The sequence below is a fragment of the Candoia aspera genome, chromosome 4 (genome assembly GCF_035149785.1).
Source record: "Candoia aspera isolate rCanAsp1 chromosome 4, rCanAsp1.hap2, whole genome shotgun sequence".
NCBI classification, from domain to species: Eukaryota; Metazoa; Chordata; class Lepidosauria; order Squamata; family Boidae; genus Candoia; species Candoia aspera.
In genome coordinates, this window is record NC_086156.1 from 58,696,506 (window position 1) to 58,723,944 (window position 27,439).

Below are 27,439 nucleotides of genomic sequence, written 5' to 3' on the forward strand. Positions count from 1 at the left end.
CGAAGAGACATAGAGGTTGAGCAGAGAATAGCTGGTCTTCTGTTTTTAAGACCTGATTATTCATGATGGAAAATGATGAAAAGTTAAAAAGAATAATAAAATCCCCCTCCTATTTCCTTTTATATGCTACAGCATTTTGTTATGATTAATTGGTGCTGTCAACTTGTACCCAGCCAGCTGTTATAAAATTGTCTGTGTGAGCTCTGTGCCAGCTCATTTACCCCATGTGCTGACAGGCACCCATTATAATAAATTGTGATGCTATCAAAAGTCTCTTGGCCACCTGCTTCAGCTAAGCTACCCTGTCAAAACTTTATCTCACCTCTGAGCTCCTGCAGTTAGCTAAAAGCTATGCACCACCGCTCCTTCAAGAGAGATAAGGTTAAAGTGGATAGAATGAAATAGGGTTCCGTTGATCATGGGATGTTCTAAGAACAAAGGGGAACGAAAGAAGCAGACGGAAGGGAAAAAGGGACAGAAGAGCGGCGAGTCTGGCCAGAGGGCGGCGAAAGGCAGCGGCCGCAACCCGTCCGTGCATTCCGCCGGCTGGCCCCTTCCCAGGCCCGCGCGCTGCGAGGAGTCCCGGCTCCCGTCCTGGCACCGCTTGCCGGTAGCATCTGGCTGCCCTATCTTCCCCCTGCAGCGTCCGGGGCTACCTGCTCCTCCTCCTCCTCCTCCTCCCCGAGCCGAAGCAGGCTGGGGAGGAGGGAGCGAGCAGCAATGGCACTCCAAGCTGAGTGTTGGTGGCGGCGGCTTGCATGTCAGCGGAGGAAAGGGGAGGAGCAGAAGGGTTGGATTTTGTGCGAGCTAGACGCAGGGCAGCCCAAGTTCCCGCTCAGGACTTCATACAGGGAGTGAAGGGTCGGTTCCCCGCTGGTGAGGGCGCCGAATAAAAGATCCGACCGAGGCTGCTTGAGAAGGGCCTCATGCGCGCTGCTTTTGGCTCAGACGGCCGGCTGCGTTCCCTCGTCCTGCCGAAAGACTCGGGATGGAGCGTGTTGCCTTGCGGTTGGTCCAACTTTTCCTCTTTGCGCTAGGGGGTAAGTACCCGGGGCTACGCTTCTCAGGCTGTATCTACCACATTGTCAGGGAAACGCTTGAAAGGGACATTTGGCCACGCTCACGTTACGCTTGAATGGCATGGTTTGCTTTGCATTAAGTCCTATAGGAGAAAGAAAAAAAGAGAGGAGTTTGTCGGAGAACTCATCCTGCTTCTCTATAGACTTACTCTGTCTGAAACAGCAAATCAGTAATATAGCTAAAAGTTTGATAATATTCTAGGAGCAGAAAATAATCAGATTTTGTGGGACAGACAACCTCTCTCAATCTTCTTGCACCTTGCTTGAAACCCCTATTGGCAATGCTTATGCAGGGCCACAAGCCCACATGCTCAAAAGGCTGGATGATATGCTCAATGCAATTTTGCTCAGCTGGGTTTTGAAGACTCTGAGGAGGACCCATCTACTTTCTGGATGTCCTTCATAACTGATCCTGGCCTCCAGTGAAGAGCAATCAGTAGATCTCATGAGTTTTCCCAAACCAGGGGTGAGCCGCCTTTGATAACCAACGGCCATGCATTACAATTTTGGGGAGCCTGAGAGCGGCACAGTAGATTTGGCCTCATTATACATGTGTCCATGCTCAGATTATTTTGGTTTGCTTGGCTCCTTTTAAATGTAATGTGATTATTTTAGGGCTTACACTGCCTTTTGAATGTGTTTCTTACGTAAAATGGCAGTAAATTCTGCTATCAGTTTTTAGCAGTTGTGGTTGTGGATGCTCCAAGGGCTGCAGAAGGGAGATTTGGGCCCATATGCAGCTCTACGACCACAGATTGCCTCCCCCGCTTGCCCAAAGGTATCCAGCAGGACCATTTCAGGTGTTGTGGAAAGGAAGGACAAACTTTATTTTGCCCCACTGTGTGCTCTCAGCCGGGCGCTAGAACTCACTATAGCTTCCTACCAAATGGACCTGTATGAAACATTTCTGGAGAAACAGTATGTTAATCTTTTGCCACAGTTTTGTTAGCAGGTAAGATTTCAGTCCACTTTGTCACATGAAGGATATACGTAGCACATTATTTTCAGGTAACTGATATAAATACATGTTACAGTAAAGCCATATCTAAAGTGTTACCTGTTGACTGGCTCAGGGAGATGGGTTGTAAATCCAGCCATTACCTGACCCCAGTAGTATAAATGTTAGAACTGTGTGTGTGTGAGAGAGAGAGAGGGAGGGAGGGAGGGAGGGAGGGGGGATGATAACATTTCATTTTGTAATAACTGATGGAAATTAGTACAGATATTTTATTCAAAAAGAAGTATTTTGAGTTTGAGCGAAGGGATTTTCTTAAAACTTTCTCCTCCCCCCTTTTCCTTGTAACAGCAAACATCTGTTCCAAAACCAGTAAGAATTTCCTGGAAAAGGAGATTTTACTCAGTCCAGGGTTTTCCCCTCCCCCTTCTTCTCCCTCCCCCCATTATTGGTTAGTTGCAGTGGGAGATATTTGTTTTCACCTAAAGACTTGGCAGTGATGTAATTATCATGGAATGGGCTCCCCTGCCATATAGCGGATGTTTAACAAGACAAGCCTGGAACTTAATAAAAAAGAAAGATGAATTTAAACTTACAGATGCTGGGATATATACGTAGTAGGTTTAAGACTGTGCATAAGAACATAATTATCAACTTTCTTTAAAAAATGCATGATGTAGAAATGGCAATTAAAAGATCTAAAGCCATAGGAAGCTGCCTATGATATGATAATTAAGACTTGTTAAAATGTCACAAAGCAGTAGAGCTTGGCTAATTGTTGGTGGCTGGAATGTGAGCCATTTGAATGAATGAATGAATGAATGAATGAATGAATGAATATCTTGAGTGCAGAGTGGGATAAGCATCTTGGTGCATATAGGCATCATTGCACTGGTGAACATTTTAGATCAGGTAGATCAAAATGAAGAGCTGGCCTTCAGCCAGTTGACATCTTTATTCTGTAGAAAAAGTCTTAGGAGATAAAAATGGCAAGTAGGCGGAAGATAGTGCTTTGCTCTGAAGCACACTCAGCTACTCAGAAAAGAAAACTCAAAGAAGGGATCAGATGCTATTGCAATGCTGTGGGACATAGGGAGGTTTGCATATAGTAGTCAGGCAAGCAGGGAAGACTGTGGATGACATGAGGTAGTACAAAGAATGTGGGGTTGGAGGTGGTGGCAAGGAAACAGGAATTTTGATGGAAAGGCTGGGAGACAACCTAGAGTAAAGAAAGATGAAGCAGGATTTAGGAGAATGATAAGATGGTTCAGTGGAAGGGAAGGAGAACTAGATGTAGGTGCATGTGCAAAAGAGAGAGTTTCAAGGTTGGCTCCTAAAATAAATGAGAGATCAGATGAACAGAGTGAGCGAGACTGAAATTGGGGCATGGGGAAAAGGGAGTGAAAGAGATAACTATGGATTCAAAGAAATGTGCTTGTGTTTTAATGTTCAGAGCCCACATTTGCTATATATTGAGTCATTTGGGGATTAGGCGGCCTTACAAAGCCAATAGATGAATAAATATTCAGGGACTTTGACAGATTTGTTTTTGTTTTTTTTCAGCCTTTCGCTTGGCTTCCATTAGATTTTTGTTGGAGCTGAAGAAGGGGTTTAGTGATTCTTCACTACATTATTTGGGTTTAGCTACACCATTTTGCCTCTCTATGAAATTTGTGATTTGTGACTACATTCTTGCAGCCCCAAAACGTTTTCTGGTGATGCCATGTTACTTTCTCTCAGGGAGATTAGAGATTCCTAAACGTTCTAGAAAATGTATAAATTAAACAAATGACTTTAGAAGGATGTAGTACTGATAAGCTAATGGTGATCTAGAATTAACAGTAGCATATTTGCACATTTTGCCCTGGGCTTTTCAGTTGTTAATCTTAATTTTTAAGTACTGACAGATCAAGTATCAGCAGAAAATAGTGAGACTTGACTAAAAAACAAGGGTAATACTTGCTTCATAATAAAGACTGGTGATTGCCTGAACCCAGAAGAGGAAGTGTACATTATAGAACATATAACAGAAGACTGTTGTGGGAAAGGATTTTCCTTGCTTGTGATGAATTCTCACACTTCTCTTTAATATTCATACTTGCATTTTTTAAGAATTTATTTTTTCATGGTTTGTTTTCTTTATTTAACATCAGGATTTAACTATGTCATGACTCACTAGATTCATGCCAAAAACTGTTTTCAGGGTAAGAATAGATGAGAGTATCTTCAGCAGCTGTGGAGCAGTTTTCCTCACCACTTGAGTAGTTATATAGTATGCATGTCTATTAAGCTTTACACTGAAGAGCCATCACATCACAGCGGTTATTTCCATCTACATTTGAGCTGTCCCCTCCATAGAAAGTAATTGTACTTTCATATTAAAAGTACGTATGTTATATGATTTGGTAATTCATACAAGCAAAGATACAATATATCATAGAAAATACCATATATTCTGTTATATGAATGATAAAACTTATTTTGTTTACTGGAAGAGGGGTTAGATAAACATAGAGTGGCCATATAGTGAAAAAGTCTGTAACTGAACAGAATGAGATGATTCCTTAAATTGCCAGAAATGGTCAGAAATAGGGACAATTCTTTTTAAGTATTTTCAAAGAAAGCTTATAAATATCACTGGGTTTGGTCAGTATATAAATTTGGGGAATCGATTCCAAATCTTGCATTTTTGATTATTTTTGAAAACATTTTTATAAAGAATTTCTTTTAGAAGGTTTCATAAAGTATTATGTCTTCTTGAGTGGAGAGGTCTATAAGCATATCTAAACAGATAAAGATTAAAAATAAAGATAGTTTGTTTCTACAGGGGATTATCATAGAAGAATTTAGAAAAAATAATCTAAAAGATCAAAATGAAATGACTATTGCCTAAAATGCAGGGTACAATGACATTAAAATGGGCAGAAATTGCAAACTTGCCTAGAGCATCCTCAGCTCCACCTCCTCCATTTGTGCAGGGGGAAAGGTTTCCACCCTAAACGCTGGACCCTTCCTTAGCCTTGTCCACCTTAATGCCAGCTGGTAGGATCACTGCTGCGTCTGGGGGAGCAGGCATGGCACTAAAAGCAGCATCCTTCCTCCCTTGACCAGCAAACCTTGGCAGTGTCCTCCCTCTGACAAGCTGGTCTCAGTCTCACAGCCATGACTTGTTCAAACGTGGGGGGATATGGTTTAGGGGCTGTACCTACAGTAGCTAGCCTCAACTGCATGGGGATGGAGAGTAGCCTGAAAGGCAAGCCTCTTTTTAAAAGAGAAAAAGAATGTGTGCACGTGGATCTAGCAAGCAGCAGTACCATCATTGCCAATACACACACCCAAAATGATGCCAATACACACACCCAAAATGAACTGGAAGAATTCATTTCCCCAAATAAGTAAGAAGGCCTTATTTTGATTAGGGTGATAGGGATGCAGGGTTGTTTTTTTTAAGGGGAAAATGTTCTTTTAAATTAAAAAGAGCTGATTTGAAAAGCAGGGGAGTGGAAAGTGCCTGTGTCTTGGGGTGGGGGAGAAATCCCTATCCCTTTTTCTTTGTAACTAAAGCTATCACCCACCCACTGAATCCAATAAACTGGATTAACATAAACTAGTCTCTCAGAACAATGCTTTAATTTTAGAGGCCTGTGCATTTTCAGAATAATTGCTGTACATCATTTTTAAATAATCTTGCTGCACGTTGGGAGCAAATATAGAGCTTCTAACCTTATAAAGCTCAGTGCTGCACAGAGTATCCATCATGGGCATTTGTTACACTGAGAACTAGGAGGGAAAGAGATAAACCTAAGAAGCAAGGAAAGTAAGCAAAGCATTTATATACCCTCGCAAAGGAAAATTAAAATGAAAACGAAAGTTTAAACCCAAGGCTTCATCACTCTGTTACATGCTTTCCTGCGGTGCACCCAACCTGGTGGCTCTCAGATGCGTTGGACTGAAGTTTTTATAAGCCCCCCACTCCCGCCCCCCCCCCCCCGGTCTGGCACCAGGTTGGGTAGAGTTGTTTATGATCCCTCTCTCTCTGTCAGTACTGAAAAATATTCTAACGTGCCTTGAAAAATGAAGCCACTCTATAGGATGCAAACATACATCTCTGGCTGTGTGCTCAGTTCTCGCAATACCTGAACACAAGCTCTTATCTGTGATTAGAAGAGAATGTTACTTCATTATGAAGAAGCTTCATGTTAGCTACTCTGCACTGACAGAGCTGAAGTAAAAGACAGTCCGGGTTCTGCTGCTGACCAGGAATCCAAGGGTGGCTGCATGTTCTGCCTCCCAAGAGGAATGTGAGCAAGAGAAGGAGGAGTCGCTGCTCCAATGCATTTTTTCCTTTGCTCTATGTATTCCCTTTCCCCTTTTCCATTTTATGCACCGTATCTATTATGCCTGTGAACCTGTGGGCAGAGCCTCTCTTATTTTTTAATTTGCTAGCTTTTGATATTGTCAAGAAAAACATCTAGGTGTTTAAGAACTGAGCCTCCCTGCACATTATAAAGTTGTCTAGTCTTTGAACTGATGGCTGTTAGCTGTTGGAAAAACGCCCAGAGAAATCTTAATACAATCCCCCTCAACATACACCCTTCTTCCTTAGGCTACTGGGAGAACTGCTTTGGCTAGTAACTTGTATATGTTTTTTCTATGGGTGATGTATTTTGGCAGTTGAATGATTTCAATCCTATAAACCCTTCTTTCGGGCTATTATTGCTTGATTTTTCAAACTTTTCTCCTACCCAATTGCCATCTTCCCATTGAATATATTGATAAAACAAGAATAAGAAATGATAGCAAAACTTTAATGGATTCATCTTACCTTATTGGCTGCCAAACTTTTTAGTGGCAGCAATGGATCAGGAAGAGACAGTGTGGTGACAGTGTGGTTAAGGGATCAGGCGAGAAACACCTCTTTGCGCCTGTTGTGAGCCAGTATAAGATCACATTATTTCTGAACCTTAAACAACAGATTTTTTTATTACTGAATTTCCCTGTTTGTTTTTAAGGGAATTTATCATTACTGTGAGAGAGCCAGTTTGGGGTAGTCGTTAAGGCATCAGGCTAGAAACTGGGAGACTGTGAATTCTAGTCCTGCCTCAGGCACAAAGCCAGCTGGGTGACCTCAGGCCAGTCACTCTCATTCAGCCCTAGGAAGGAGGCGATGGCAAACCACTTCGGAAATCCTGCCAGGAAAACTGCAGGGACCTGTCCAGGCAGTTGCCAAGAGTCAAAACTGACTTGAAGCGCGCGCACGCACACACACACATGATTAGGAAGATATAAAATATCCACAGTATCTGATATACTAAGTTCATTAGTGAAAAATTTCGTTTGTTGCTATAGTTCCTCCAATCCTGCTGCTAAATCTCTGGACCCTGGGGTAGGCTCAGCTCTTCTGTGTAAAGAACTGACCGATATTTTCATTGGCTGTCTTGCTGTTTCCTTTTTCTGGGACCACTTGCAAGCCCAACACTAAATTAATGCCCCCCTTTAAGAAATTGTTTTAATGATAGCACCTGGTGTTCAACCATACGAATGGGCAAGAATAATGTTAATTATTATTCCTTTTTGAAAGCACTCACGTCAATTTCTTAGAAAGGAAAGGTCTGGCACATCCCAGGAGTTCTTTGATTTAGTTCTTTGATTAAGACTACATTTTTAAAATATATTTTTTGTTATTTCTACTACTATTAAGAATATTCTGCTTTTCCACACAAAGAATGCCTAAGAAATACTTCACAGCAATCACAGTACATAAATACAATATAAACAAAGAGTAAATTAAAACAAGTAAAGCAGTGGCTAATGTACATCAATTAACGAATAAGATCAAAACCTTATCTGTGATGAATAAGGCCAAAGCCTTCTCTAATTAAAAAGATCTTTTCTTGTTTGTAGAAAGTTTCTAGAGAAGAAGTTAAACAGCTTTCCCTAAGAGTTATAAAATCTTGGAGGTGTCACTTTCGAGTCCCTGCCAGATGTACTTCAGAAAACAGGGCTGTCTTGAGATCTTAAAGAGCAGGTTGACATGGGAGAAGGTAGTCTTTTGAGTAAGTTGGTCCCCAGTCGTTCATGTTTTATATCTCATACAGTATCTTAATCAGCAACTTGAATTGTGTCCTAAATAGGTTGGAAGCCAATGAAGTTGTTAATAACATGAAACTTGCAGGGTGCTTGGAAGATGCTATTTCCAAGTTCTCTTTAGAAGAAGTCCCATGTAGAATACATAATCTAAAAATTAGTGGCTAGATTCATACATTGCATCAAGCTACAATGTGATTTGTTTGGTCTTAGTTTAGAGAGTCTCTAGGGAACACTGACAAGAATCCTGGATGGACCACTGATAAAGGTCATCTTTATATATTCCGTTATATATTGAATGTCCCTGTATGGCACATCCCTGGAGTTCTTTGCAGTAGTTATCGTTACTACTAGCTACCTTCTGGAGACATCCTAGGTCAACCTAACATTTCAGTGGGGTTTGGAGCCCTGTATATTCTTCTTCGTTCATCTGCTATAATTTTAGCAAGCTCTTTAATGTTTGCCTTTCTCTTCTACAGTTCCTCCTGCGAATAGAACTCAGTGCAATTATTTTTCGTTAGTGCTTGTAGTTCATAGATTCTTTTTACACCCTTTTCTGCTGCCTTAATAAAAATTAAAGAACCCAGATAAAAACATGAGGTGAAAATAAAACTGACTGTAGCAGAGACAGCCACAATGAAAAGATGAAAGGCAGAGTGCCTCTACCAAAATAGCTCTTGAGTATTAAAAGATTTTCTGTGGAGTCTTTAACTAAATTATCCTGTTTTTATTTTCCTTTTCCAATACCTGTAACAGGGGTCTGAAGTGAATTTTTGGTGCATGGAGTTAAAAGATAATGCAGAATAGAAAGACTAACACTTCCTTCCATAATTTTAGTCTTATCTGTCCAACATCTATTTCACTGTGTCGTTGAGTCAGTTAATAGTCAGAGAATATTTGGCCACACCAAAGATGAAACAGTAGGAAAGCAGTGGAGTTAATAGTATTTAGTATACTTATTCCATCTCTCTGCTGTTACTTATTGTGGATCTACTCTGGGATTCAATGATAATAAGAATGGGAAGGACGTGTTCTGACCCTTTCATTGTTTCCAGTAATAACTAATGCCATGTGGCTATTTCCCAAATTCTTTGGGCTGAATATGGCAGGTACATTAGTCAACTCCAGTAGATTAATTTCCTGGACATTATGGGCATAAATAATGAAGTCCATTTGCCTTTTCTAGTACTCAGAGTTGGGTCCCCAGTCAGAAACCCTTGGGTAGAACTCCCATAAGAACAGTTTTCTAACAGCAGCTCCCAGCAGAATTTCCTAAGATAAAGGATGAAAATAGTATATGGAAAAACTAAGTCATCTGAATCATATATACATAAAATAGTATATGGAAAAGCTGAGTCATATATACAGTATATGCATGTTCTTTCACCCAAAGCCATATACAAGTAGTCCTCACTTAACAACTGCCCTGTTTAGCGACCAAAGTTATGACAGTACTGAAAAGGTAACTTTATGACTGTTCCTCACATGCTTGTGAAGTTCTGATCCAGCAATCTCAGTTGCCTCTGTTGTCTTGGACCTAGAGGAAGAGCAGATTCCAGCAAATCATCCTCATCATCTTTAGGAAAAGTAGTGGTCACCACACATTCTTCTTCAATTGTTGGCTAGGTTGCCAGTCTCCTCTAAATCCTTATCCTGAAGAGATATCAAATTATCGCCATTAAGGGTTCATCAAAGACAGACATGACACAGTCTCCTCTAATCCCAGAGTAATAGCAATAAAGAGTTTATGTAGAGCTGGCCATTGCAATGTCCTGCTAGTTGGCAGTGGTCAGTATTACTGTGGTCATCAGTTAATGAGTCAAGGAAAAAATATTCTCTTGGTTGGTTGGGCATTGTAAATTGCCCAGGCTCTCTGAGGTTAGAAGGTTCACAAATGGTTATTTAAATAAATAAGGAAAAAAAAAATGCAGAATCTTGACCGACTTATACTCACCCTACCGCAATAGGGGCTCTGGGCAGAAGTGAATTAGATTCAATCAGTTGTGCCATGTCATGGTAATAGAATGTGTAGTGTTTGTAACCTAGCACATTATCATTGTCCCCCAAATATGTCTGTCATAATCAAGTGGTGATTTGATCAAAGGATGTTTGAATCTGATTAGGAACTATTTATGTGAAGCAAATGAAAACAAATATTGATGCTGCTCAGACTGGAGAGATCTATGATCAGTATGCTTACACCTTGGCAAAAGGATGAATATCTTTCAATGTTGCCTACTTCAGCAGATTGATCCAGCACAGAAAGAAACAAACTACAGTCACAATCAAAAGCTGTATCTTCCAGGAGGTATTAATGTTTTTAACAAAAATGAAAAGGCTTTTAGAAGAATATTCCTCTGATGTGAGTCTCAGAAGAATATTTATACAGTAAAAGTACATGTGTTGGCATTCTTAATTGAAACTGATCCAAAGCATCTCCATCGTCTGTTAAGAAATAAATTAAGCTTTTCAACTGAGAAAAAGACAAAACACACACTTTTAAAATAACCTAGATGGCTTTTTTTACTTTCATTGTGGATGTAGTGGTTTGTGTTACATCCTGATCTGTTGTAAACATCACAGAAAACATTACTTCCATTACACACCTTCACACTGTATGTTTTAAAAAATATTCTTGCTTGTGGCAACACAGACTGCACAATCAAAATGAATGACTGCACCATCATTTCTATCATAATCAAGTGGTGATTTGATCAAAAGATGTTTGGATCTGATTAGGAACTATGTATGTGAAGCAACTGAAAAAAATACTGATGCTGCTCAGACAGGAGAGATAACATGAGGAACAGTTGTAGTGAATTTCATTTTTGGCTACCAACAACTAGAAGAGATTTGCATCTGAAGAAAAGGTTATGGGTTCAGCACTTCTTCTCGATATTCAGAATAAATTTATGCTGAGTAAGTCTTCTTCCAATCTAAGCTGTGGCCATTTTGGAAAGGAATGACCTTGTTGTAGTTATGTATGTTTTAGTGACATGCAGGCTGGACAGTTATAACATAACCTGTAAAGACATCTCTTTCAACAGCCTCTGGAAATTTCACCTACTGTAGTTCAGAACAGAGCAACCAGATTGTTGAGTGTATTATTCTTATCCACAAAGATCTTTACTGACTCTGAGTTTGTTTCTGGATATAGCCCAAAATGCTAGTTCTGATCTTCAAAAAGATAAACAATTTGTGATCTGGAAAAAGATGATATACTAGATATACAAATGAAACTGGCTGATGTCTTAATAATTAAAAGGGATATACAAATAACAAACCAGAAGAGTGACTTGGATAACTTTCCTATATTGGATTTACAAAAGAGAGTTGTTAAATTTTTGAAGGATTTTGTGAGAAGAGGCAAAGAAAAAGGGGAAAAAATCAAGTTCTAGGACATTATTTGAAGGGATTAAAGACCAAGATCGTTAAAAGCAAAGGGAAGGGATATAAAGTTGGTTTATTTGATCAAGGTTAAAATAGATAGGCTGCTATCTCTGGTAACCCTTAATGGACTTTTGTTGACCAGGACTGAATGACGAGACTTCAAAGTTTTGTTTATAGATAAGAGAGGATATATGGGAAGAAGTGATCATTTGTTGTATTTTAGGGGAAGGTGATAAGTTACTAAAATTGTTTACATTTGTTGTGATGAAGGGGAAGTTACTTCTTTATATATTTCTTTTTCTTTACCATATTTTTCTTTTTCTTTCCAATTTTTTTTCTATTCTTTCTTTTTTGCAATTGTGAATTATTTAGTTTGTCCATATTTTGTTCTAACTGTTGTACCTTTGTCGTCATACAAGTTCTTCAATAGGCAGATGATGTGGTATGCTGATGTTTTTGAGGGCTGTCCACAGATTGTTATGGTTTGCTCAGTCAAAACCCTTTGTATAATCCACAAAGCAAAATTAAAGATCTTTTTGGAACTCCTTTGCCCTTTCCACCGAAGGGCACGAAAAGTGATCTTGGCTGCCACTGCGTCTTCTGAAGTTAGCTTGTACATCTGGCGGTTCTTGTTCCATATATTATTGAGAATCTTATGTATTATCTTATTTGCATGTGAGATAAGTGCATTTATTCAGTAGTCTGAGCATTCTTTAGTACTGCTTTTTTTGGTATCAGAATATAAATTGATCTTTCCCTTGGCTGCTGTTATGTTTCCCTTACTTCCTTATAAACTGCATGTAGAATTTTAACCGCATAATCTTATAAGATATAAAATAATTCATTGGTGTTTCATCAGCTCTTGTACCTTTGTGTTGGCAGTTCTTTCTAGGGCACATTTAACTTTATTGCCCCAAACATCTGGCTTTAGCTCAGTGATCAGACCTTCATGCATATAATCAATTTTAGGATCTTTTTTGTACACTTCTTCTATAGATTTGTACCATGTCTTTTCTTCCAGTAGATCTTTGCCTCCTTTGTCTTTTATCATGCCAATTTTTACAGAAGTTTCCCTTGATTTCTGTAATGTTCTTAAATAAATCACTTGTACTTTTGATTCTTAGTCTCAGTTTCTTTGCATTTAGATATAACTGTTTGTTCTTGTTCTTCTCTGGAACTGAGCATTTAGAAGGGCAAATTTTCCTGTCCCTTTCTCCTTTTGCTTTCTACCTTTCCTTAGCTATTTTCAACGTGTCAGCAGATTACCACTAGATAGTAACAAAGAGATACAGACAAGTATTTTTTTGCTTCCATCTAATGGTCACCTGGATTTTTGCAGCCCAGATCTGGCAGCCCTGTGGAAGGCACCTTGAAGGGGTGACTCCTCAAAATTGCTTCTAACCAAAGCCCTTGAATCCCTGGCTTTAACACAGCTGGGTTTGTTTCCCCATCTTCTGTCTTAATCATCTGTAAGTCATAGCTGCCCAGCCAGCTGGCTGTACATGTCCTTTGTCCAAGGAGACACCATTTCAAGACCACACTAACTGATACTTAACTGGACCATAGTTTAATGAATTAATGCACAAAGGAACTGAACTGCAGACTAACCAACCACATTTTAGCCCTGAATGTTGTACGAAACTAATCACTGAAAATAGTAGTTCTCCAAGAAATCATCTTCACCTCTTATGAGAAAATCTCTCTAGTGTGCTGGCTTTGCTTCTGTCTTGTGTTTCCTGGTTTGGTGCACTGTGTAGCTATGGATGTGAGTGGACCGGCTTCATTTACCTCTGATCTTTCTCATCAGCCAAATGCCTCAGGAAGTCAGGGAGCTACAGTACCTCAAAGCAGGAATGCCAGTTACGCCAATAACCAACTGGCATTCAGCAAAAAGCCTGAGAAATGGAAAGCAAGGTGTCCATTAAGTCAGGCAAAAGGGCAGGAGGAGAAGTGCCAGATATAAACTGCAGAGGGTATTAGATGGAATTGCGTTCTTGTGCTGACAAACGCTAACCAACTGCTTAAAAGTGGGTTTTTTTGTGGTATGCAATGGCAGTCTTATCTAACTGCTGTGCTGAGTGTCTGGGTAACTTCTGCTGTTCAAACTAGAAAGCTTGACAGGAGGGAGGATAATTTTAAGACCCTTGGAATGCCAGTGACTTTATGTACTGGAACTGGCTTAGCCACCCACCTTCAGGGTTTTGTTTTGTTTTGTTTTGGTGAAGAAGGTGTGGAAGTGAAATTCCAGTGAAGGAAAGGAAGGGAATTGTCTCCTGAGGCAGAGTCAGTTTTGGGGAAATTTAATGTATGATTGCTGATATTTGGCTTGTTAGGATGCGCAGTTGGTGGGAGGTGAGAAAATGTCAGCAAGCGATACCAACAAACTGACTAGTGATATTGTAACCCTACTTTGCTCCAAAACCCACTTTCTCCCAATGAAATAGCTTTCTTTCTGAACCTCCCCTTTGACATTCCCGCATCTCATCTCATGGCATCTCAGCTCTGCATACCTTCATAGGTTTCCATTAAGAAAAAGATCTGTGGTGTTATTGTAGATAATTGTTCTCCAATTATACAACTAAACATAGAGTATACAATATAAATTCCTGATATACTATGATAATGTAAATAGTGCCCTCATTGTTATATTGGAATTGGGTACCTTATAAATTCAGATAAATAAATAAATAAATAAATAAATAAAATTAAATAATATGATTAGGAAGTAATTGGTAACAGAATATATATTAGCGTGTGCCCTATATATATATTAACTTCTGAGAACAGATGCAGTAAATTAGGATTCAAACAACGAGACATCATCCCTTCAGAAGTGCTAGTGGAAGTAATTTCTCTGTCCTCCAAAGTGGCTGCTTCAACACAATTTAACGAAGTTGAGCCTTCAGGAAGTACCAGGTGCTTTGCAGAGTAGCCTCAAATGGGTATGTCAATCAGACACCCTTTTGAGACTTCAAATAGTCTAGTAACTGGCGGTGTTGAGGATCTTCAACTGAAGAGTGTAGAGGGAAAAAGTTGAAAGAATTAACCCTTTCCCTCTGTGCCACAGTATTCTTCTTCTCCCAGGGATAGTTATAGAGACAGAAATAGAGTTTCATTCCTGGACTTTTAACACAAGTTTTATGTTATGTATGTTTTTGGCCCGTTCAAGTGAACAATACTAAGGGCACACTTGATCCCTTTTGATTTAATCTCCTTTGAGTTGTACTTGATTCCTAATGGCATCATGAACACATTCATGCAGTTTGCCATGCCCTCTTCCTCACTCATCTCCCATTCAAAGCCCAGTCCTCCTTAGCTTCCAAGACCAGATTCAGCCAAGTGCTGCTACTTGCTAGAAGGCCATAGAACCATAAAATGAGACAAGCTAACCCAGGAAAATAAAATTGTTATGAGAAGTTGTGATATTTGCTCTCCTTCCCGTTTCTAGCCAAAATAACCATTTGGGTTGCTTGATGATTCAGCAGGCTCTGCCATCAAAGCTTAGTTGAATGGTTAATTATGCTTTCATAATAGCATAACATATGTGGCATATTTTTAGTTATTTTTATATTTGTGAAACTTAGAACAGAGCAGTCTGTATGTTTATTAATTACGCTAATTAAATGACAAAGAAGTCAGTTGCTTTCTTGAGCATAACAAACCTGCCTTAACTTCTTTTAGGAGTGTAGCCTCCTTGTATGACTATTTTACTAGGATACTAAATGCATTGTATTTGATTTTACCAACCTATCACTTATATTTATTTTAGAGACTCTTTAGTACCAGAAAAATAATTGTGAAAACTAGAGCTCTGAAAATCATGATGGATTATAATGCTTGAGGTGAAAAGGCTTTGTGCCTAAGGCAGAACTAGAATTCACAGTCTCCTACTTTCTAGCCTGGAGCCTTAACCACTACATCAAATAAATTGAATCTTGGATACTCTTGGATATTGTAATAGGCTAACGTACATCCCCCATGTCAATAATAGTATATTTGTTGTTGTTGTTAGTTGCCGTCGAGTTGTTTACGACTCATGGTGATCCTATGTATAGCAGAACGAAATGCTATTCGGTCTTGCACCACATGCCTGACTGTCCCAATGTCTGCATCCGTTGTTGCTGTAACTGTATCAATCCATCACATTGAAGGTCTTCCTCTTTTCCGCTGGCCCTCGACTTTACCAAACATGATGTCCTTTTCAAGCGATCGGTCTTTCCTGGCGATGTGCCCAAAGTATGGGAGTTTAGGCCTAGTTATCTTCGCCTCTAGGGAACATTCTGGTTGATTTGTCTGTTCTTCTAGCAGTCCGTGGTATTTTCAGTAATCTTCAGCAACACCACAATTCAAATGCATCAATTCTTCTTCTATCTTCCTTTTTTAATGTCCAACTTTCACAGGCATATGTGGCAATTGAGAAGACCATGGTGTGAGTCAGATGTACCTTTGTTTTTAAAGTGATGTCTTTACTCCTGAAAACTTTAGATAGGTCTTTGATGGCAGATTTTCCCAGCACGATACATCATTTGATTTCTTGATTACTACTTCCCTTGGCATTGATCATTGATCCAAGTAGAATGAAATCGTTGACGACTTCAATTTCTTCTCCATTTATTGTGACATTTTTTATTGGTCCACTTATGAGTATCTTTGTCTTCTTCACATTCAGGTGTAGTCCATATTGCTGACTATAATCTTTGATCTTCATCAGCAAGTACTTCAAGTCTTCTTCAATTCCAGCAAGCAAAGTTGTATCATCTGTATATCGCAGGTTGTTAATGTGTCTTCCACCAATTCTGATACCCCATTCCTCTTTGTACATTCCTGCTTCTCGAATTATTTGTTCAGCGTACATATTGAATAAGTAGGGTGAAAGTATACAACCTTGCCACACACCTTTTCCAATTTTGAACCACTCGGTGTCACCATTTTCTGTTCTAACGACTGCCTCTTGATCTGTGTACAGGTTCCACATGAGTACAATTAAGTGCTCTGGAATTCCCATTCTTCTTAATATTAGCCATAACTTGTTGTGGTCCACACAGTCAAACGCCTTTGCGTAATCAATGAAACAGAGGTAAACATCTTTCTGATATTCTTTACATTCAGCCAAGATCCATCTGACATCAGCAATGATATCTCTCGTACTGCATCCTCTTCTAAATCCAGCCTCGACTTCTGGTAGTACTCTATCAATGTAAGGCTGCAAACCTTGAATTATTTTCAGCAAAATTTTGCTTGCATGTGAAATCAATGAAATTGTTCGATAATTTCCACATTCTGTTTGATCTCCTTTCTTTGGAATGGGCATGAATACAGATCTCCTCCAGTCAGTTGGACAAGTCAGTTGTCTTCCTAACGTCTTGACATAGAGGAGTAAGTGCTTCCACCACTGCATCCGATTGTTGAAATATCTCAATTGGTAATCCATCAATTCCTGGAGCCTTGTTTTTCGCCAATGCCTTCAACGCAGCTTGAACTTCTTCCTTCAGTACTGATGGTTCTTGATCATATTCTACCTCCTGAAATAGCTGAACATCCACTAACTCTTTTTTATACAGTGATTCTGTATATTCCTTCCATCTTCTCTTAATACTACCCATGTCATTTAGTGTATTGCCCATAGAATCTTTAAGGATAGCAACTCGGGGCTTGAATTTTCTCTTCAGCTCTTTCAGCTCGAGAAATGCTGATCGTGTTCTTCCTCTTTGATTTGCTAGCTCTAGGTCTTTGCATATTTCATCATAATATTTTTCCTTATCTTTTTGAGCTGCCCTTTGAAATTTTCTATTTAGCTCTCTTACTTCATTCTTTCTTCCATTAGCTTTAGCTGCTCGGCATCTAAGAGCAAGTTCCAGAGTCTCATCTGACATCCATTTGGATCTTTTCCTTCTTTCCTGCCTTTTTAATGACCTCTCACTTTCTTCGCATATTATGTTCTTAAGGTCTTCCCACAACTCTTCGGGTCTTCGGTCATCTGTGTTTAGTGCATCGAATCTATTTTGGAGGTGATCTCTAAATTCAGGTGGGATGTTTTCTAGATCATACTTTGGCACTCTTGGACTTGCTTTGATTTTCTTCAGCTTCAGCTTGAACATGCACAAGAGCAATTGATGATCTGTCCCGCAGTCAGCTCCTGGCTTTGTCTTAACTGATAGTATTGAGTTTCTCCATCTTCTCCTTCCCCAAATGTAATCAATCTGATTTCTGTGTAATCCATCTGGCAAGGTCCATGTATATAGTCATTGACTGTGTTGTTGGAAAAAAGTATTGCAATAAATAAATCATTGGTCTTACAGAATTCTATCATGCGATCTCCAGCATCATTTCTGTCACCAAGGCCACATTTTCCAACTCCTTCTTCTTTGTTTCCAACTTTTGCGTTCCAGTTGCCAATAATTAACAAAGCATCTTGATTGCATGTTTGATCAATTTCAGGTTGCAGCATTTCATAAAAGTTTTCAATTTCTTCATCTTCAGCATTCGTGGTTGGTGCATAAATTTGAATAATAGTAGTATTAACTGGTCTTCCTTGTAGGCGTATAGATATTAGTCTACACTGGCGGCGTTGTACTTTAGAATTGATCTTGAAATATTCTTCTTAATGATGAATGCCACGCCATTCCTCTTCGATTTTTCATTCCCAGCATAGTTTACCATATGATTGTCAGATTCGAAGTGACCAATGCCAGTCCACATCAGCTCACTAATGCCTAAGATGTCAATCTTTAGGCATTCCATTTCATTCTTGACAACTTCCAGTTATCCTTGATTCATACTTAGTACATTCCATGTCCCAATTATTAATGGATGTTTGTAGCTGTTACTTCTCATTTTGAGTTGTCCCACATCAGCAAATGAAGGTCCCGGAGGCTTTACTCGATTTGCGTCACAAAACTCGGCTCTACTTTGAGAAGGCAGCTCTTCCCCACTAGCATACAACCATATATTTAATGGAGTCCAAATGCCTTGAACTATCCTAGAATTGGATAAACAATTCTCTTTTTCAAGTAGAGAGATGGAAATATGAGATGAGCACAGTGGCAGAAATTCTCCTTGCTTTTAGATGTATATAGACATATACTGTATACATAAAAATCATGTTATTCTTTGAAACGTCACAACGTGGAGCCCCCCCCAAAACAACATGCAAGTTCTTGTCTATTTTTGTTTTCACTTCAAAGAACTTTGTAAGCATCTGTCTTTCTCTTTTCCTTTAACTTTCACAGCCAAAACTAATGCCAGTTTTTGGGATAATTTATTCAGAGAAATGGCATGAGAGGAAAATTTACTTTGCTTCTTCAATTAGATTTGCAATTCTACTTGGCTGTTAAGAGGAAAAAAAATCCCTGTGGAAGATCCAGTGACAGATCCCTTTATCACAGATCTAGGCTGGCTCTTACTATCTGCCTTTTTCCTAAGGTCCCAGGATCAAGGAAAAAAGTATGGATTGCTTCTAACTTAGCTAGATTGCAAAATGACTTACAGAGTGTGTTGGATTTTTTAAAAAATCAGTGAGCATAGCTTATTATTCATTCATCTTGAGTATTTAGTATTAAGCTTGGGAGTTGCCATTCCATGCAAAAAGTTTCAAAGGACGATGTCAAGGTTTGGATTTTCTGTCCCCCTATCCTACATTTCTCCTGATTTTCTTCACTTTTGAATACCATATTAAGCTTATTTTAGGTCTTATATTGCAGTTTTTGTGGGTTTCCCACTTCAAAAATGGGAGAAATCTTGCTTCTGATTTTCAGTGGTGTTGCTGGAAATTTTTCTGAGGTCTGCAAAAAATGGGTCAAGAACCTCAGATTGCTCATTTTAAATCAAAGGCAATTGAAAAGATCCTTGAAAAGAGACAAGTTGGCTAGATACTATCATTGGTGAGACACACTTGAGTTTACAAGAAGTCAAAGAAGCACTTCCTGACAGACAATCCTGGTGAAATGATGTCCTTTGGGTCATGAACAGCCAGAAACAACTGAACAGAGTTTGTAAAATCAGTGGTGACTCCATTCCTGGCTGGTGATGATTTTTATTTTTTTAAAAAAATGGTAATTGTTGTTTACAGAATTCATCACCAATCAGGTATGAAGTCATCTCCGATTTTACTAGCTCTGTTACTTTGTATAGCTTTACATTTTTCCCCACAGTAGGCTGAAGTAGGTTGGGCTGGGCAAGAATGACTGGCCTAAAGTCACCCACCAAGTTTCTATAACTAAGGGTAGATTTGAACCTGAGTCTCTCTGGTGCCAGTCTTAACCGCTAATGCCCAATAAATTGAGTATAAGAGAAACAAATATATGCCCAAGATACTAGCTAAGTCACATATTTTAACCTCTCAAAGTAAAATCAGGTAGGCATTGAAAGAAAAGTGGTAATGTTCAAATACTCACAGACAAAGCCACAGACAAAAAACATGCAGATATATAGTAACTATATCAATATGTCTGCCCCCCAAACAGGAAAGACAAAACATCCTGTAGCAGGAAGACTGAAACTGTAGGGTGAAAGGCTGGGGGTCTTAAACCCCCTCTCCTAGAAGTTCTCTGGGTCAACACAGACTTGTTCTGCATTGAGGTACTGCTGCCAGCAACAGTCTTCCAGTAAGATGTCTTTAGCTGGTGTCCTGCCTGCTAACCCCAAGGTGTGAGGGAGGCAAGACTCCCACAGCTGGGGGTGGTGAGTAAAATGAAAAGTAATTAGAAAAGGGAAATCAATCTTATAGTGCCATCTCCTGGCTCTGTAGCATGAGGTGTGTGTCTAGGGAAATTAATCACTTCTACCCATCCTGCTGCACTGGGAGATAGACCAATCTCACAAGAGAAAAATGGAAGCAAACTTTAATTAAAAAAAGAAAGGAGGGGGTATAAAACTTCCTTTATAGCCTTGAGTAGTTACTTGCAAAGACATTAATGGTGGAGGAAAGAAAACTGTAGGGAGAGACAGAGCCTCGGAGAATGTCAAGGGACACTGTGATGGCATGGGTGCCATATTAGTGAGTTTGCTTTGAGTTGTTTCCGAAATGCCAGCAAATTTGGGGATTGTGGAGTCTGTGGTGCTCTCTGAGCCTTGTTGTTTTCTTGCAGACATTTCATTGCCAGACTAGGCAACATCTTCAGTGCACAGAGGGAGTGGGCTTGCTCTCAGTTTATATACCATGGCTTGCCCTGCTTGTGTTGGCGGGGGTGTTGTTCTCTCCTTGGGAGTTCTTTGATTGGGCTGATGTTTGCTGCTTGGTTGATTGCCTGAGTTACTAGTTCCTTGATTAGGGTGTATTGTGCTGTTTGATAGTTCATCTGGTGTTGATCCTAGTGTTGATTTTTGCATATCTGGGTGTTGATTGCTGGCAACCCTGAGCTACAAATAATCACTTTGATTGGTAATTTGGGGATTGTACATACCAGGGGTGAGGGGGATATTCCATAGACTGGGGGATGCCATGGAGAAGAGCTGCCATCTTACCCACACCTTTGTCCCATGTAAAGAAAGGGGACTTGTAGCAGCTCCTCTATGGATAACTTGACTGAACAAGCAGATTTGGCTCTGGCAAGGCATCACCTGATATATTCTGCTGTTGTTTAGGGCTTTAAAGATAACAATAACCAGTTTCAATTGGGCTCAGAAGTTCATTGGCTACCAATGCAACAAACTTAATAATCTCACCCTCCACAGTTATAGAACACCTGGATTTGAGGAAGAGATCATAATAATATAAGACCACCACAGCTGGATCAACCCAAACCCAACTTAGTCCAGCATTTTGTTTCTCGTAGTGACCCACTAGATTCTTCTGTAGTACTACTCACAAACAGTAGATTGAGATAACCTCTTCTTCTACCCTGTTCTCCTGTAAATGGTTTTTGGGGACATGCTACATCCAACCCAGAGTTGAGTCTTCAGTTAACTTATTCAGTCCTCTTTAAAGCCATCCAAGTTAGTGGCTATTGACCCCTGGTCCTAGTGTTTTGAGAAAGGGGGGGAAACCACAGTAAGTGTAAGACTCCCAGCAATACTTATTGCTTTTAACAACTACATGGATTAAAAATGAAATGCTAAGATTCCTAGAAGTGAGCGTTTTCCAGCTACTTCATTTTTCTACCCTTTAACGGAACTGTGGTACATACAGTTCTCTTTGTACATGGATCCATTAGTTTATATCATCAGATTTATTTTCTTCACTGTTCCATTTCATTTTTCTCATTGTTTCTTGGATGACTTATTTCCTATTACTCATATATTTGTGCCAATTACATTGTTCATTGCAATACATTAATGAAGGCTTCTGTTTATACCCCACATCCTTGTTTTGTCTCTTGTTAATTATTCCAGTCAGTGAATTCCATTTGTTTTGTTTCGTTTGCATTATCATACCACATTAGGATTGTTCTCCCACTTTTTCTCACAATAGGCTGATTCGCTTTCAAAAGTCGAATATAATGGAGTATTAGTTACTGAACAAAATAAGGACTTCTAAACAGAACACAGTTGTTTGGGTCTATTTAAATAAATGAATTGATTGTTTTCTTTTATTATATTATAATAATTATCTTTGTATACTTTTATAACATTAATGGAGTTGTTCTCCATTTTCTTTTTATTACTGGAACATGAGTGAACCATTTCCAGCACATAAGACACACACTTTATGAAATATGAAGCAGTAGGGAATTTCTTCCCAGGCAATTTTTCAAAGATCAGAAATGTGTGGATGCATAAATCAGTGTTGGCACTTTCTTCTGCCTTATATCTAAAAAATTAATTATTTGGTCAATTAATTATTTGGTAAATCCAGCTTTTCTTCATGTACCTCTGACAACTGTGAGAGCAAATCCAGCACCAAAATGCCAAACAATGTAATAGAATACATATTGAACATTTCACCTTCATTTTTTTTTAACTGTTAAAAAATAAGCATGTAAATTCTGATCTGGAAAGCGGCCATCCTGTGTCAGGAGAAACAAACTTAATTCCCTCTGTCCTAACCTGTTTGATTGTTCATATTTATCTCCTCTGCATGAATACATTTTTTTTAAAAAAAATAATCTCTTACACATATTGGCTATGTTCCAACAACATGTTTAATTTGATTGCTGAAGTAACCAATTCTTCTAGGTTTGCAAAATACAGTAATTGCAAAAAGCATTCAACACATAAGATGGCCTGGGATGACACAACAGAAAATGATAAGTTTAAAATTAATCAAGATTAGCACATTGTGCAAATGTACCCACGACATTTGTAAATAACCTAGTTTTGTGTTGTGTGAACAAACTGAACATTCTCAAACATATACATACATGACTGAGGAGTTCTTGAGATTGGTGCATTATGCAATGACACTTTATGAAAAGACCTAACTCTCTGGAGAAGTCTGTAATGTTGGGAAAGATGGAAGGAAATGAAGAAGAGGACAACCAACAGCAAGGTGGATGGACTCAATTACAGTGGCAATGGGTGGACCATTGGAAGACCAAAAGGACCAGGTTGGGGACAGATTCTCCTAGAGAAAATCTATCTATGTGATTGCTAAGAGTCAACACTGATTTGATGGCATGTAATCAATAAAAAAATCAATATTAAAGTAGCAAAGTGAATTTAGATCAGGAAATACGAGTGTAAAAATAACTATTGCATGGATTTCCATTTTTTACATTTCCTTTTTACCTAACAATCTTGGAAAGAAATTATGCAGAGAGACTCAGGAATCTGTCTGTCGTTAGCAGGATAACTTTCCAAAAACTGAACAGAACTGCCTCAAATTTGGTGTGCGTGTGGGAGAATAACTGAATCTGAAAATGGGTTGGATGCAGCTTAGGGATGCAGAGTAAAACACTCTGGAAAGAACTCCCCTGCTGCATCTCTATGGAAGAGGCACTGGGCAGCATTTTGGCATATTGCCACCTGCTTCATTTCAAGGCCCATAACAATGTGCATTCAGCTTTCCCTGTGCTGTCTCATATACACGAACAGTCAAATGCACATTGATGCAACATGAGGGGAGACCAGAAAATAACCACATATAGGAAATTATTTTGTTATACAGAAGAAAATACACATAATTCCAGTGACCACAGCTGGTAATGGGATTGGAAGGAATTCCAGAAGTTATGTTCTGCTGCTCCTACCTCTTTTAAAAAACTCTTTTTTTCTCCATGGCTCCAACATTTCTAGAAAGTTTACATCTTTAATCCTCTGCTTCTTTTGTACTTTTGAGAGGGCTAATTCACCACATGGGACAGCAATTTGCTTTTTCAACCTTAGTTCTCCCTTTACTCTTTTCAAAGATCAGCTATAAAAGACCAGCTGGGATCCAAAGTCTATGCTCTTTCATCCTTCCTTCTACCCAGCCAGGTTGCTTTGATTATAAAGGGCAGCACAGTATTTATAGCACACAAACAGAAGGATAGGATGGGGAAGGAAACAATTAGTTTTTATTTTCTGTGGAGTTTATTTTATTTTCTGTGGAATTTATTTTATTTTCTGTGGAATTTATCTGCAAATAAGTGCGCAGCACACATGCTCACTGTGCTTAGGTATCAGGGAAAATGATTCATGGATGGAGGATAAGGAATTCTGTGGATTGGTCAAATTTGGCCCAATTGTAAGCTTTATTGGCATCTGCCAAGGGCTCCAAACAAAACAAAGCAAGCCATAATTCATGATAGAAGTACTTGGAGGGGATTGTGTAGGGAAAGCTGTGCAGAGAAGGCAGGTACTCCAATTGCAATCTCTCCAGTCTCTTCTTCAAATCATTCTATGAACTGATGGGAGTCACAGTGACTGGTCATATCTGACTCAATGGCTGGAGATTCCCCATTGCTGCTCCAGCACATGCATACTATACTGTATGTGTATCTGGAGAGATGGTGTTGCATTCTGTAAATAGAACAACAGAAGTTGAATAAGGGGATCACTTGATCTAGTTCTCCGCCCAGTGCTGTGTTGGAAGCAAGTACAGCATCACTAAGAAGTGGCTATACAACCTACGAAACAACATCACAGGAGGAAAATCTACCACTATCCAGGGCAATCTGTTTCACTCTCCAATAGTTTATACTATTTGGAAGTTTCTTCTAATATTTAGCCAAAATGGGATTCCTCAACCAAATCTTATAAGACCTTTTGAGAGTTTGCAAGATTTTGGTGAGTTCTCCTGTGATTTTGGTTGTGGTGTGTGAAATCTTGCATGATTTTGGCATTCTTGTGTAAGATCAAATGAGATTTTTCATCTCTTAAAATTTTTGCAATTTTGGTGAGAGGAGAGGTTGACTCTTGGGTTTAGATTTTGCTTGATTCCTGCTCTGATTCCGCTGTGAGGCTATTTGCACATTACTGTATTATGGTATGTTGTCTCTGGGTTCTTCCTGTCCTTGCCTACCCTTGCCCTCCTGGAAATCCTTTGTCTCTAGCTTGATCATGCTTCCCCTCTTTCTACCCAAGCCTGATACCCTTCTAGACTCTGCCCACTGGTTGAATTTCCCATCTTTGGATTTCCTTGTATCAGCTTTTAGTTTTACTGTTTTAAACTGAAACCAAATCCTATTCTGTGTTAAAAGGAGATCAGTATAGCTGGTAATGTTATGACTCTTAAAAGATGATCTATTAAACGTACATCCCACCAAGCCATGTTGAGGCAGGGCAGGACTTAGCCATTATGTCTTAGAATTATGTGAATCAGACCACCACATCTTATTCAATTAACTGTTATTTAGTGTGATGGATGAACCCTATCAATCACACACATACACAGAACCATTGCCTCTTTAATATGTCATATAAGTGCACTTATAAGTGTGGGTCTTTGGATGATAGCATAAACCACGGGAATGACATAAAGTAGTAGGTGCATCAGGACTTGGAGATCAATATAGCCTCCCTACCTATTTGCTGGAGCAGAAAGATGGGGTATAAATCTAATTTTAAAAATCCTTGCTCATAATTACAAGGTAGAAATTTTCTGTATGCTGCAACAAATTCAGACTTTAATCAGAATAATGCTGTCATGTCAATACTAAGCAATTCTGCTTCATGAGCAATCAAAATGGCAGTTTTATTAGCTGCAGTACCAATCTGCCAGTAGTTGCATTTCTATGGCCTCTCTCTCTCTCTCGCTCTCATTCTCTGTGAACTTTAAACGTTACAATTTAAATTGTGTAGTTGCAATTATGTACAATGTACACTATCAAGCTTCCCTTTAAATGGAGTTATTTTCATTTAAGGAGCAAGAAGAGAAAGGAATGTTTAAAAGAATGTAAGAACACATAAATTGAAGGGGAAGTGTTTGGAGGTGCATATGGAGCTGGAATGGGAAATAGATGTGTAAAGAGAAAGTATTTTTAGAATATTTGAAAGAGAATATACAAAAACCTAAATCCATTGTTAGAAGTACCTATGGGAATTTTTGTGTGAGTGTATGTGCACCAACTCATGTAAACCTGAACATAGAGTTCCATTAATCTAACTAGCCATTTAATTATAAAGCTTGAGCTACTTCTGTTACCATAGGTCAGCAACTACTGTATGTATCTACTGAACTATCCAGCATTTTAACTTCTATCTATACTCAATATAGTTGAATTTAATAGAAACACTCTATTCTCGGGTTTTCATCTTAGGATGCTATATACAGTAGAATTGTCTAATAAATCAATACCTATGGTTTAAGAAAAACTTTTCAGTGTGACTTCAATTTATAATAGTGTCACGAGGTGCTAACAGAACATTTTTAATAGATCTAAAGATATAGGTAGTCACTTTTACCACTTAGAATAAGAATTAAGAAAAAGTCAAATTTTCAGTATGACAACAATGTAGACAGAAAGTCTTTCCCAGGGGTCTGAATTCATCCCAGCAATAGAGTTCTCCATCACAAAACTGCCACAAAATGTGTTTGGCACGTGGAAATGGTCTTTTCTCAAGGGCTAAATTATCTTTAGCTTGATAATTGAGAACATCTGATTTGCATGCAGAAATGCCTCAGTTCCCTCTTCGCTATCTGAAACTCCAGAGAGTCACTGCCTTGCTGGCTTTTCTCCTCCTCCATTGCAGTTTTTTTGTGAAGGCCAGTACCATGTTGCTGGCTGCAATGAACATCTGCCTGATTTTTACAAGTGATAGCTTCATCCACCTTTGAACAATGGCTTTGTTTGTACATTCAGTAATCACAAAATCCAAGCAAGTACTATGGAAAAGCTAACTAAAAATGGAAACAAATTATTTTCTTTTAAAAATCCTGTAATATGCAATTAATATACATCAGTTAAGGAAATTTCAGTACAATCAGTTCAGTAGATTATTCCTGTCTATTTTCTTAATAAATGTTATAAAATTTATCCCATTATAAAAAGTAAAAACAACACACTGTAGAAAATTATGTATGTATGGCAGTTGCAAAGCATGTCTAGGAGCGATTAAACTCTAATGTGAAAAAGGAAATCTGCATACATACATTTTAGTTTAAAAATAATGTTTTATATTTTTTAGCACCAGCAAGGCAGTGACTCTCTGGAGTTTCAGATAGCAAAGAGGGAACTGAGGCATTTCTGCATGCAAATCAGATGCTCTCAATTGCTCTATGTATACATATGAGAAGAAACCATGAGTTGGCCATGCTTGCTTGGAGTGGTGAAAGTTCAGGCCAATGCATCAGGAGAGCACCAGGTTGGGAAAGTCTGCTCTGAATGAAGTCTCCAGGGATAATACTGGATATAATTTTCAGAGAATAAAGGCATTGTCATTGTACCAGATCTGTTGGAGGACAGAAGAAATTAGTACTCGGCTTTGGGGCACTGTAATCTTAAAGTAGAGTTCAGAGTGCCATCAGTAGAAAAATAGAAATCCATGTCCATAAAAATAGAGGGGAGGTTCAACATTACTTTGATTGTTTCTATCATTAGCTGTTAAGAAGAGTGCTTTGACTTTAATATTA

The 27,439-nt window shown here is 38.9% G+C and overlaps 1 protein-coding gene across 2 annotated transcripts in view; it reads left to right on the top strand.

Moving 5' to 3' along the window:
* The first annotated feature begins 714 nt into the window (after nucleotides 1–714).
* Nucleotides 715–27,439, top strand: part of RAMP3 (receptor activity modifying protein 3) — a 53,458-nt gene continuing 26,733 nt past the window's right edge. For both annotated transcript variants that reach the window (XM_063304213.1, XM_063304214.1), the window contains exon 1: nucleotides 715–1,040. In XM_063304213.1, coding sequence (XP_063160283.1) covers nucleotides 989–1,040 — 52 coding nt within the window. In that variant the 5' untranslated portion in view covers nucleotides 715–988. The remainder of the gene's footprint in view (nucleotides 1,041–27,439) is intronic.